General features: G+C 45.1%; 1 protein-coding gene across 2 annotated transcripts; it reads left to right on the top strand.

Annotated features, from left to right (window-relative positions):
- The first annotated feature begins 2520 nt into the window (after nt 1–2520).
- PRDX4 (peroxiredoxin 4) lies at nt 2521–10523 on the top strand. Of its 2 annotated transcripts, XM_072336830.1 has the most exons (7): nt 2522–2779; nt 4230–4347; nt 5090–5206; nt 5776–5898; nt 6845–6975; nt 7828–7862; nt 10399–10523. In XM_072336830.1, the coding sequence occupies exons 1-7, from the start codon at nt 2563–2565 to the stop codon at nt 10447–10449; spliced, it is 792 nt and encodes a 263-aa protein (XP_072192931.1). In that variant the 5' UTR covers nt 2522–2562; the 3' UTR covers nt 10450–10523. The 2 variants fall into 2 exon arrangements, with proteins under 2 accessions (XP_072192922.1, XP_072192931.1); XM_072336821.1 differs by lacking the exon at nt 10399–10523 and having other exon boundaries at nt 2521–2779; nt 7828–8017.
- Nucleotides 10524–13371: the final 2848 nt, after the last annotated feature.

Raw genomic sequence — 13371 nt, 5'->3', positions numbered from 1 at the left:
AGAGTAAACACGTTAGTACTCACCTGCAAGGTGACAGCCAAAGCAGAACTGACAGGGCCCTACAAGGACAGCATTATTTGTGAGGTCAAGGACACAGTTTTGCAGGACATGTTTGTATTCACCTCCTTGTAGCTCCTGTCAGCCCTTACACAGGTAAAACAAAGCTCTGACCGGATGGTGCTTTAGCAACTGTATTCCCACAACTAGAAATATCGAGCACTCTTTTTTTTGTCATGCTTGGTCAAACACATTAATAACATGCTCAGCACTGTTTCTATCACACAAGCCCCTCAGGGGTTCCTGACACTGATGCCACGAGGAAACAAAGCTGGCTGCAGTTCACGCACAAGGTGGAGAAAGGGAAATAAATTAAACGCAACTTTCCTTGGCAGCTGTGTTTGCAGAGGAAAAACATCATTCCCAAACACCAGCGCATTCCCCAAACGTAGGCGACAGGAATAAAAACTTTTATGCCACTCCGCCACCTAGCGACGGACTTTATGAAGCTGCTGTTTGCATTTAACCAGCCCTGTTGCTTCAGCAGTGCCTCTTACAGCTGCAGTTAAGAGCCAGAATGACCTTCCCATAGGAACAAACACCACCACCCAGCAACCCTCAGCTTGACAGGGTCCTCAGGGATCCTCAGCAGTCAGTAGACACATGGCTGGTCCCATCAGCCTTGCCTTATCAGGAGCCAACAAGGAAAACATTCCTCTAATTGGTGATTGTAACAGTGATCACTTACACAACAGTTATTTTCCACCATCCTGTCTCCAGCAAAGTTTTCTACACTACAGATTTTTTCTCATGCATGGCAAGCAAGACAATGTATTTGTTCAAATATACTTGTAAGCTATGACAAGGACAAAACCAACTGCTAGTTTCACCAGCGCAATATTGAACATCTGATGCATCTGTTCCAGGAAGTGATGATTGGCATCTTGCTGCAGCATTCTCTGCTATATTTTCCATTATACTCTTATGTTTGATTATTTAAATGTTAGCAAGGTGGGTGTTTTGGTTTTTTTTTAACAACAAATGAGCAGACAGAATGTGTACAACCATTTCTAGGCTAGTTCAATATCCTAAATCGCTCCTTGCTCCTACAACTGAAGCACCACTGTAGCAATGACACCCTGACACAAGCACTTGCCCATAGAGGGTGGGGGAATGGGCTGCCCAGAGAAGCTGTGGATGCCCCATCCCTAGAAGCATTCAAAGCCAGGTTGGATGGGGTCCTGGGCAGCCTGATCTCAGCTATGGAGTTAGAATTAGATGGGCTTTAAGGTCCCTTCCAACCCAAGCCATTCCATGATTCCATAACTCAAAATGAATCATAACTGAGGGCCCAACTGTGGCATGGCTTGCAGTAACACAGCCTTTCATGCGTACGATAAAGGGAAGGATTTATAAGCAAGCTTTCACTTCACACATGGTAAACCCTTCCTACTTCAGAACTGCACCAATGGATGATATTCAGCACAGCGATCAATGTAGCATGGTGTCTCTATTATTTCATGTTAACAGCATAACTAATTTCAGCAATTCAAACATAAAAAAAAATCAATCTTTGGGTCAATTGTTGGACAAAGAGAGAAGGGTGTCTGTGTTATCGTACAATCACAGAATAACCTGGGTTGAAAAGGACCCCAAAGATCATCTGGTTTCAACCCCCTGCTATGTGCGGGGTTGCCAACCATCAGCCCAAGCCACCCAGAGCCACATCCAGCCTGGCCTTGAATGCCTCCAGGGATGGGGCATCCACAGCCTCCTTGGGCAACCTGTGCCAGTGTGTCACCACCCTCAATTCAGTGTTCTCCATTTGAACACTGAAGGATATGTATTTGGATTTCATCACTGATTTAATCTATAATTTTTTTCTGAGAAGAGCAGCGCAACTGAAATAACTTTCTCTGTGCGTGCGTGGAGGCCATAGCTGTCACCTTCCTTACAAGCAGGGACGTTTAGGAAGGCTTGGTGTTAAATTCAGTACTACTAGAGCTGGATCACATAAGATAGTGTTCTATCAATCACCACTACATTTTAGCAACGTTAACCACAAGGTACACTTGAACTCAAGATGGATGGGAGTACAAAGATTCTTTAACTGCTTTTTTTCCACTGGGGCCAGAGTGTCTAACACTGTGCATGAGCAAATGGGTTTTGTCCACCCATTTAACGACTTGAATTTTATCCTGCTTCCAACATTTTAGGAGATATCATCAGGTGCCGGATGTCATCAACTCACTGTGAAAACACAGGATGAGGGGACACCTGGAGGTGCATCTATCACAGATCATAAGTCGAGATGGATGTGATACAGGTGTTCCCTTGTAAGAACCTCTCTTACCAGGTTCTCCAGAGGATGCTGTCAAGTGATCCGTGGTGTCAAGACAGACCCACAGACCCCGCGATCCTACAGCGGGGCGGAGCCGCTCCCCCTGGCGGCGCAGCGCCGTGAGGCGATGACGGGGCCCTGCCCGCGCCGGAGGGCGGCCAAGCTCCTCCCCGCTACCGCCCCTCCGCGCCGCGCGGCGGGGACGTGCAGTCGTTCTGCGGGCCATGGAGGCGGCTCGGCGGGGGCCGCGGGCGGGGAGCCGCGCTCTGCTGTTGGCCTTGCTGCTGCACGGAGCGACGGGGGCGGAGGCGGAGGAGCCGCGGTCGCAGCGGCAGCGCGGGGACGAGCAGTGCCACTACTACGCGGGCGGACAGGTCTACCCCGGAGAGGCGGCCCGCGTGCCCGTCACCGACCACTCGCTGCACCTCAGCCAGGCCAAGAGTAGGTGCGGGGCGGACGGGCGGGTGGGAAGGAGATGCTCCGGGACGGGGTGCGGGGCTGGGGGCGGCCGGGGCCGGGTGGTGCGGCGGCGCGGCCACGTCAGGCCGAGAGCGCGGGGCGGGACGGGACAGGACGGGACGGGAATCTTTTGTGCTCTGGTTCGGGTTAGAAATACCGAATGGCCGCCTCGCCGTGTCGTTCCACGTCAGCCCTGCCGCAGCCAAGCGGGCGGTGATTGGAGTGCCCGCAGTCGGTGCGGGGTTTGGTTGGCCGCCCGCCTCTGTGCCTCTGCCCGGCATTCCGCGGCCGCGACCTCTTGGAGCGGCACGTGGGCTGGGAGAGCCTCCTCCGATGGAACGGGGAGCGCACAGACAGCCGCTGGGAACGATCTTTGCCGTGAGAGCTCACGCTGTTACGTCGTTCCCCTGCAGCGGAGCAGGACGCTGCTTCCATCTTAAGCGTTCCTCAGCAGATGCAATGAGAACGGACGAGCAGTCGAGATGCATAAGAACTGTGTTCTTTTCCCTTTGTAATGCAGTGAAGTAAGGCATTTGGAGGGCTCTGGGACTGCTCTGAGTAACTCGGGCTTGCATTACTGCATCCCCTGTAACTTACACAAGGTGAGACTGACAGAGGCCGTTCCAACACTTATAGGCCCCGTGTCTGGGGCAGTCCCTGTTACCAGCCCCTCACCAGCTGAATTCTGTAGCCGTGGGTCTTATAAGCTTAACGGTACAGTCATCATCTGGATAATAATTAAGATTCTATATATATCTTTATCTCAACAGCATAATAATTTCCTGGGGCAGTGTATCAACATCCTGGACATGACAGGTGTATTCACATCAGCTGGCTTCAACATACAGTCTGCACAGGAGCTGTAATTTGGCTAATAAATACCCCATTTTGAGGTGTTTGCAGTAGTATGAGTTCTCACCTGAACTTGAATCGCAAACAGGTTTTCCTGCCTACAGGGTGAATTTGAACCATCTTGCACTTCTTTTTTTTTTTGTAGCAGTTATTCAGGATAAATAGTGTGATTTCCTGAAATCTAAACCAGTTTCTCCTTCGGTTTAACAGATGTTCTATTATAAGCTGATAGGAGACTTGTGGCTTGTGAACTATGAAGAGATAACGCTTGTGCGGCCTTGATCACCAGTGATTTGAGAAACTCCTGTGTAAGCACAAATTGGGCTGGACGCAGTGACCTCTTGAAGTCCCTTGCAAAGCCCTGCAGTTCTGTGATTAGCTGTTTTCCATGCGTTCACTGTTCTGTTACCAGCTTTGACCTCTGCAAAGTAGTAAGAAAGGTTGATTTTGTGATTATGTGCAGTAGGTTGTTTTTCAAGCAAAAGGACAACAGTTGTCCTTGTGTGTGAGCTAAGGAGCAGCTTGCTTTGAACACATGCTTCATGCTCTGATTTTAATTTGAATGTCCTTTGTATTTCAGTCTCGAAGCCAGCGCCTTACTGGGAAGGAACAGCGGTCATTAATGGAGAGTTTAAAGAGCTGAAACTAACAGATTATGAAGGAAAATATCTTGTCTTCTTCTTCTATCCTCTTGACTTGTAAGTATGACACGAGTAGAAAAAGCAACACTGAGTTCACCTACACAAAACACCTAATTCCCCCATTTTTCTCTTATATTTTTGTTTAGTTTTGGGGTAGAAAAAGAGAGCAATAGAAGAAAATGCTTTCTTTGCCTTCGTATTATCATCATGCAGTGGTAAAATTAAAGCACGATGCTTGTACTAGGTGTGTCTGCTGATTTGTGCTTCAATTTAAAAGGCTAATCTACAGTCTCTTGTAACCAATAGGGCAACCTCAGCATCCCATATTCTGCTGTACATCACTGCTGCAAACAGAGGACAGCATCCCATCTGTGTTTTGCAGAGTATATGTAGGGTGCTGAGGGATGGTGTTTTCCATTGAACAAGAAATTACCAGTATGATCTCATGGAAAAACTTGGCATGTTGTGCTTAAATGCAACCAATTAGTATTCAGAAAGTCTGTAAAAACATTTGTATCTAGACTGCAAATTAACTGTAGGTTTAGAACCTTCAGCAGTAAAGCATTTGGAACCAGGCTAGGATCAGACTGCGAAACTTGCAGGCAGTGTTGTGGTAAATACTTGAAGAAGCAGGAAAAAATACGTGGAAGCTGAAATAATTTCTGATAAATCCACTGTTTTTCCATTATCTTACATGGAAATGTAAGTGCTTTGATGAGGCTGCTTATTGGTATGTTAAACAGAGAGCTTACTGAGTGTTTCGTGAAAATATGACTTTGTTTTGTTTAAAATTCTCTAGCACGTTCGTATGTCCAACCGAGATAATCGCCTTCAGTGACAGAATTGAGGAGTTCAGAGCAATAAATACGGAAGTAGTGGCATGTTCCGTGGACTCCAAGTTCACTCACTTAGCGTGGTATGTATCTTATCCTTGGCTTTTGCTAAAGCTTATTCATGGGCCCATCTGAGCTGAGGAGCTGTATCCCTGGATTTATAGATTGTGTAGGTGTATCATAATGTGTAACGGCATGACGTTATTGACACAAATGGTAGAATTATTTTTCAGTGATAAAACTCTGTTAACTCTCTTGTGTGAAAATATCTTCATCTTTGAAGCTCGTTTTAATGTGCATTGCTTGAAATATATCCTGTCCCAGTCCCGAATTCCTCAAATACTAAAAATGAGATACAGATGCCAATGTCTATTAAAATGAGGTACGCTCTCCCAGTTGGGCACAATAGTATAAAGCAAACATGGCTGACAAGAAGGAGGCCACTGTTAATCGACGTGGCCAAACGCTGCAGAAGAGCTGCCGTACACGTCGCTGGAACCAGAGATAGCGTTCAATTTCCTGGCGTGCAGAACAAAAAAACATCACTTGCACTGAATTCTTCTGTCAGTGCTCTAATGGCTTTTGGCTTCTAATTTTGTGTAGAGAAATAAATCATTGTGAATAATACATTTGTATCCTGTTTCTTTCAAAGGATTAATACTCCTCGAAAACAAGGAGGACTCGGACCGATGAAGATTCCACTTCTATCAGATTTAACGCACCAGATTTCCAAGGACTATGGTGTATATCTGGAAGATCAAGGACACACACTTAGGTATTCCACTTGGTTACTGTTCATTTTGTCTTGATGAACTAGTGCTTGCTACTTCGTATCTGAAGATACACTGACATCTCTCTTTTATGTGGTCCATTGAGCTCTGTACATTAATATTGAGGTGGCTCACATTATTTTGTACAAACTAGCACGTCTCATCTAACATTGCTAGCACTCTGAGCTCTTCTTTGTGGCATGTTAGCAAGCCTGCACTATGGACTTACAAGAGATCTTCCCTTCTCATGTAAACAGTTTAAATGTTCTAACAACAGATCATGCCACTTATTTATCCTTAAAGAAAGTAGTATGTGCTAAGGAACTTTTATATGAAGTCTTCCTTTACTGCTTGAAAACACACAAGTAATAAGAAGTCTGATTGGGGTCATAATAACCTGCCGTAGATGTTGGTGTACTCCTTTGACAAACTACATAGAACCAAAATGTGGTACTGTTGCAAAGCAAGAGCAGTTTTTGCTTGCGAATTCATACCCGGAGACAAAATAAGAACGTACAAAGACAAGCCATAAGGAATCAGAACAGAGAGCATGGTTGATAACCCTGCATTACAGCCAGCAGATGTGAGGGCAAGGCAAGCATGTGGAGAGAATTCCCCTGAATGGTTGTTAGTCAGGGACTTCCCAAGTTCAACTGGAGTCAAGAATGCTGGTAGCTAGCAGCCCCAAGAGACAGGTCTTTTGTGAACCTCTGGGATCCACCTGATGCCATAGCATCTGCATTATCCCCTGGTTGGGCTTGCCGTCGCTTACTTGTATGTTCTGCACAGAAGTGTATTTTCCTTGCTGTTTTTAACTTGCCCTCATCTCATCCCGTAGCCCAGTGTGTTAGTAGTATCCTAAGGAGGTAGGTATTGTATAGTCCTTGCAGAGATGAACACAATGAGGCAGTCGGTTTTGTTTCATTAAAAAACAGAAGTCATTTGTTACAGGGGCCTTTTCATAATTGACGATAAGAGAATCCTTCGACAGATCACCATGAACGACCTTCCCGTGGGGAGATCAGTGGATGAAACGCTTCGTTTGGTACAAGCATTCCAATACACAGACAAACATGGAGAAGGTGCTCTTTTAAATGCTTTCATATTGAAGATTGTTTGACTTAGACTGGAAGAAGTTGTATTTATAGATGCTTTTGGAAGAAGAGTACTCAGTAGCATTAGAGATTAGCCTTATCAAGTGAATGAAGTGGTTTGATGGTTCTGCTACAGTGATCTCTAGCTGGACAGGGCTCTTCATGTAGCAGCACTTCATGTAGCTGTGTCATTTGTGGGTGATGTGTGACAAGTAACTGTCAAGAAACACAGTTATGCTGTGAAGGTTGTGCTGCCATTGCTGTATTCTTTATAAGCACTACGTGATAATTTTCCACTGGCAAATAATGTTTCACTGGCTCATTGTAACTGTCTCAAATACGGCTATATTCCCTCACTGCACTTCATGCATAGGATGAACTTGTCGTGTTGTTTTTAAAATATTCTAATTAATGTATCTGTATCTGCGTAATAAGGCATAACGTCAGTGGCTGAAGCATCACAACAGGATGGAATCTGGAGTGTACAACTGTTCATAGCTTTTGGTCGCACTGCACGTTACCCGTGTGCTGTCATCCCATTGCTCCACTTTAAAGAAAGGTAGATAGGTCTGTAGTCACAGATTAAACCAAGCTACTGCCCAGAGAGGGGCAGTTTTCAGTTAACAAAAGTGCTACTTGGTATCAGTTATGAACTGTGCTACTGACACCATCCCATGTATAAAGAAGACTGCATGTCAGTTAGTTGTAGATAGTTATTTCTGATGTGTCAGTGGTGTTTTACTTCAAGTTCAGGAAGGGAACATGAGGGAAATTCAGGGAAGGAAGTGTGTGTAAAAGTACTTTTACAAGCTTTGTCTCTTTTTTGTCTTTTTCCTCCAGTTTGCCCTGCTGGTTGGAAACCTGGCAGTGAAACGGTAAGTCGCTGTTCATATTTAATTGCATATCCTGTTAGAAAACACCGAGATAACTTCCTCTAAAGTCAAATCCAGAATCTTTACAACTCTGAAGATGAGAGGAGTCGGTTCACATTATTGTAGTTAAAGCTTGAGTGGAAGTTGAAAGGTTAAGGATTAGATTGATTCTGTCCTGCCTTCTCAGTGACATGGCCATATAAATCCTTGTTCTGTGGAATCTCGCAGTGGATCTTAGGCACTCCCATGAAGAAGGTTGCAAGTTCACAAGCTGCTTTAGAATCTGGTAGAGACAGTGTGCCACTATCGCATCTCCAGCAGAGAGCACTGCTTTGCTACACAAAAGCTCTTGAGTGTTTGTTGATACTCACCCACATGTTAACACAAGCAGAAGAGCTTGTGTTCAGATAAACACCCATTGAACTTGTTTGTGTTCTCTGGGCTTGGATCAAGCTTCAGCAGGATAATGAAGCTTTTACTAGAGGTCTGAGCTGCTTAGGTCAGATGAGATCACTGTTGTTAATTTGAGAATGTGGCTTTCTTTTAAACCATTCAGTGATGACCGAGCACTGTTGTTTAAGAGCTGTCTCAACCAGAAGCAGGTCCCAGTACCCTGTAAATATGGAGAGTAGTGACAATTTTAACTGAGATTAAAAACAGCGGAACGTTTCTTTACTGCGTGTGAAAATCGTCCTTGATGACTGCAGTCCATGAGTCACCTGTTTGCAGCCAGCATCCTGAAAACCCATCAGAATGCTGAGAATAGGTCCGGTAGTACTAGTTTAAACTTTAATGTAAGCAGGTGACTTCCTCCTCTCTGCAAAATATGCAGATAATTTAAATAGCAGGGTAGTTCAGATGCTTTCTCGAAGATGTAGCCATGCCTTGTAAATGTGTTTGATTTAATTAGATCAAACCAGAGGAAACCATGAGAGTGTGGTGGCCAAGGGAAGAACTGTAAGTAAATTCTAAGGCACTTGATTGTAGCAACTAGTTGATTAAAATTATCTTGCTTCTGGGGCAAGGAGCATAAAGGTATTTGCTTTCAACTGCCAGAACTCTTCCATTGGTAGGCTGCACTCTCTCTTCCCCAATTAATAACTGGTTTTGTTACTCCCTTTAAGTATATTTAGCGATGAAAAGTAATCTATTATCAGGCCAAATGATAAACTACTCTTCAGCTGTTGTTTGTGGGTTGGCTTTGCATCCTGATGAGATGCATCTGCGGGTCCTAAAGGAACTGGCTGATGAAGTTGCCAAGCTGCTTTGCAACCTACTTGAGATGATGTGGCAGTCTGGTGCAGTTCCCACTGTCTGAAAAAGAGGAAACATATCTCTTGTCCTTAAGAATGGAAAAGAAGGAAGACAGGGAAGTATAGAGCAGTCAGTCTCCCCTCTGTGGCCAGAAAGATCATGGAGTAGATCTTCCTGGAAGCTGTGATAAGACACATGGAAAACAAGGAGGTGATCAGTGACAATCAGCATGGCTTCACCAAGGGCAAATAATGCCTGAAAAATTTGGCTTTCTGTGGTGGGGTTACAGTATTGGTGGATAAGGGAAGAGAAGCTGATGTCATCTACCTGGGCTTGTGCAGAGCATCTGGTACTGTCTCACACAATGTGCTTGTCTTTGAGTTTGAGATAAATGGGTTTGATGGATAAGGAACTGCCTGGATGATCACACTCATAGAGTTGCAGTCAACAGCTTGATGCACAGTGGGACTGAGTGCACCCTCAGCAAGTTTGCTGATGACACGAACGTGCGTAGTGTGGTCATGACCCTGGAGGGAAAGGCCAGCCAGAGGGACCTTGATAGGTTTGAGGCCCACATGAATCTTGTGCAGCTCAGCAAGGCCAAGTGCACATGCACATGGACAATCCCAAGCACAGATACAGTCTGGGCAGAGGATAGAGTAAGAGAAGGATTTGGGGGTTATTTGTTGATAAAAACATAAGTGGCATTGTGCATTTGTAGTCCAGAAAGCCAGTATATCCTGGGCTGTATCAAAGCAAGTCCAGAGGAGATCACACAGATGATCAGAGGGCTTGAGTATATCTCCTAGGGTGATGGGTTGAGGAAACTAGGCTTGTTCAGCCTGGAGAAGAGAAAGCTCCAAGGAAACCTCAATGTGGCCTTCCACTACAAAAGAAGGCTTACAGGAAAGCTGGACAGGCTTCTTACAACAGGATGTAGTGACAAGACAAAGGGGAATGGTTTAAAACTAGAAGAGGGGAGATTTAGATTAGACATTAGGAAGAAATTCTTTACTCAGGGTAGTGAAGCACTGGAACAGGCTGAACTGAGATGTCTCATCTCTGGAGGCACTCATGGCCAGGCTGGTTGGGGCTTTGGACAACCTGATCTAGGGGAAAATGTCCTTACGCAAGCCACAGGTCTCTGGTCTGAGCAATCTTTAAGGTCCCTTTCAATCAAGCTTTCTGTGATATTTTGAACCATTGTACTGTTCTGGATTCACAAGTTCTTGCACTTGTAAAGTTTTATTTTTAGACTAATGTTTTCATTTTCTTTCTTGTGCAGATAATTCCAGATCCAGCTGGAAAACTGAAGTATTTTGATAAGCTAAACTGAGGCTGACTTCCATTTAATTACTTAGGTCACATTCAACTTGATTTTTGCCAATAAAATTTCGTTAATTTTCTTAACTTTCCTGAGTTTGACTGATATATATCTGCAGCAGACAGCTAAAGCTCTGGTAGCTTAAATACCTGTTAGAGGCATAGACGGTATATTATCAGAGCATTCTTGTGAAACACACATTTTCTCTGTAAGTTTTGTTTATGTGCTTGGTTTTCCCACAACATATTTTTCTTAGCACCTTGGGCTAAGAGTTACAAGGTTTTCTGTTGATGGATAGCTTAATTTCTTCAAGTATCTTGTTTGCTCAGTCACAATGTCAGAACTACAGCTAGAGAAGAGGCATTTGGTTATGGCATGGCCACAGTGAAGTGGAAATGGCAGCTAACCCTGAAGCCAGAAATACAGTTGCAGTTGGCCTTCAGAAACTCCTGTGGGTCACGTACACACATTTCTTCTTCAAAGGGAAAAAAAAAACAATGACCTTATCAGATACGCTTAATCCTTGTGCGCATTGGAGACTCGTTTCATAAGCAGGTCTTTTACTGCTTGTTCCTACCTCACCCTCATTTTAATGTAGTATCTAGTGTTTGTGCAGCTGGATAAAGATCACCTGAGAGCAGATGACCTTCACCAAGATCATCCTTGCAAAGAAGGTAGAGAAGGCTTCCCCCCAGCTCTACTCCAGCACCACTGCATTGCTGGCTTTGGGCACCCCACTCCCAAGACCTCATTTCCTCTTCCCCCACCAGATCATACAATACCCATCCTCGTGCACACACCTCACTAAGGTTCTGCAGAACTCGCCCAGCAGCTGCATTTTCACCATGAAGTTACCTGGTTTTGTAAACTTTGATGAGTGCTGCCCAGCTGTGTCACTGCAGCACACACAGCTGCTGGGCTTTGGCTTCAGCTCTGATAGAAGTAATACCTTAGTGCATGCCTCACTCAGGCACAGGGGCACTGAGCACCACTGCCCTATCCCCAGGTTCCACCAAAGGGTGGCAGAGGCACAGCTGTATAAAGAAAAGTGCCGAGGGCTGCTGACGTGCTGCTGCAGCCCCTACCATTTCCAAGACTGGAGGACAGCATGTAGAGGGTAGGTTGTGTTGTTAGTCAGCCATTTGGTTTTTACTCTGGGTTCTGCCTAAAGCCTTCAGCAAGCCTGAAGCACCCAAACTATTATCAACATCTTCCAGGCCACTGCAGCATGACTAATGCAGGCGCAGCTATTCATGGCTGGTCATAAGTAGCCAAAGGCATCAAACAAGCTCAGCTATATGTCTGCTTGTAGCAGTTGTACCCTGCTCTCCAGCAACATCAGTACAACTGTGCCTGCCTCCAGCCAGGTCACTCACACCTACTGCTAGCAGCAAGAGCCTCTGTTACACCTAAGCCAGCTAATGAGATGTTACAAAACAGCAATAAGCTATCACCTGTGTTTTGAATGCCTGCCCACCTACAGCTCCTTGCTGAGCCAGCTAAAAGCAAGTCAGAGAGCAAAGCCACAGGCTCTATCTCTCTAGCAGATCATAGTGACAGCATCAAACAAAAAGCAGCCATGGAAAGCTGGACAAACCCCAAGCTGAGCAAACAGGATCAAGAAAAAAAAGAAAGAAAAAAGCTCTGGCACAAGTTGCCCAGAGAGGTGGTGGCTGCCCTGTCCCTGGGGACACTCAAGGTCAGGATGGATGCAGATCTGAACACCCTGATGTAGATGTTCCTGTTCATTGCAGGGGTGTTGGACCAGATGGCACTTTAAGGGCCCCTTACAACTCAAACAATTCTATGAAATAGTCCTTAAGCAAAAGCCTGACTCGCCATATTACACTGCAGGCTTGAAATGTTATTTCCATGGAAAGAATGGGGCTCTACAGAGTGATCTGGGTATGCTGGCAGGGAAGCTATGGAAAGACAAGCCTGAGTAAAAAAAACACAGACGTGTTGGTGTTTGAGGGGAGAGAGGTGATAGCTGGCAGCTGGCACAAAGAAAGGCAGAAGTTCCAGGAACAAGATGAACAACAGAGATAGATACGTGAATGAAAGAATATTGGAAACTTGAGGAAGAAAACCACTGAAGTGTCTTATTCTGGGATTGTTAGTAGGATTTGCAGATTTAAAATGAAAGGTAAGCTGAGAGTCTTGCTTATTGCTGCCTACTAAAGCCACTGCCCTACTGAATCTATTGAGAACTTCATTTCGGAGCACCCTCAGCCACCATATGCCATTTAATGGCATCAGCTGATTTCTGTTTCACCCTCCATTATAAAATGGCATGAGAAACAACTCAGAATATTCCAGGCAACAGTTCCCTTATCTCCAGGGAAACGTCAAGGAAGCAGTGATGGAAAGCAGAATATAAACTAACAGCATGTGAACATAGTAGATAAAGCTCTTCAAAGTGTACAGCTGTACTCTGCACTGACATTTGCTGGAAGGATTATGTTCTTCATGTTAAATACATGCCTGATAAAAGCAGCAAAATAGCAATGAACCAATCATGTAACTAAGGATGATGCTGTGACAGCTGCTACTTCAGAGTCTGGGGTGACTGCTTAACGCTTAGCATGATACAGACAACATGTAGAGGTTCGGAGATCTTCCAGCGAAACCACCAAGAAAAAAAACTAGAGTTTGCATACACCTGTGTCAATGTGGTCTGCAGTTGGCAAAGGCAGAGCAGAGGCAGTTGCAATTAAACATCTGAAGTTCATTCTGACTCATTCGTGCTAATGAAGTGCTGAGGCAGTATGGAAAACCACTTGCCTCTTCTAGGTGCAAGGCTAGTTCCTGTCCTTGGGTAAGGCTGTCCATGGTCCCCTTAGCAAACCTGGGAATGTGTCACGTCCAGATGCAGGGCCAAGACCTTCACTCTCTTCTTTTCCTGTTCGCTGGTGAAGCAGTACTGTCTCACAC

This window comes from Excalfactoria chinensis, chromosome 1 (genome assembly GCF_039878825.1).
Source record: "Excalfactoria chinensis isolate bCotChi1 chromosome 1, bCotChi1.hap2, whole genome shotgun sequence".
In the NCBI taxonomy this organism is placed as follows: domain Eukaryota; kingdom Metazoa; phylum Chordata; class Aves; order Galliformes; family Phasianidae; genus Excalfactoria; species Excalfactoria chinensis.
This window is presented reverse-complemented; position numbering and strand designations above follow the sequence as displayed.

Coding starts and splice junctions, on each gene's coding strand:
- PRDX4 (XM_072336821.1), top strand. CDS start 2,563: ATGGAGGCGGCTCGGCGGGGGCCGCGGGCGGGGAGCCGCGCTCTGCTG. Junction 4,348..5,089: donor TTCTTCTATCCTCTTGACTT/GTAAGTATGACA, acceptor AAAATTCTCTAG/CACGTTCGTATGTCCAACCG. Junction 5,899..6,844: donor GATCAAGGACACACACTTAG/GTATTCCACTTG, acceptor CATTTGTTACAG/GGGCCTTTTCATAATTGACG.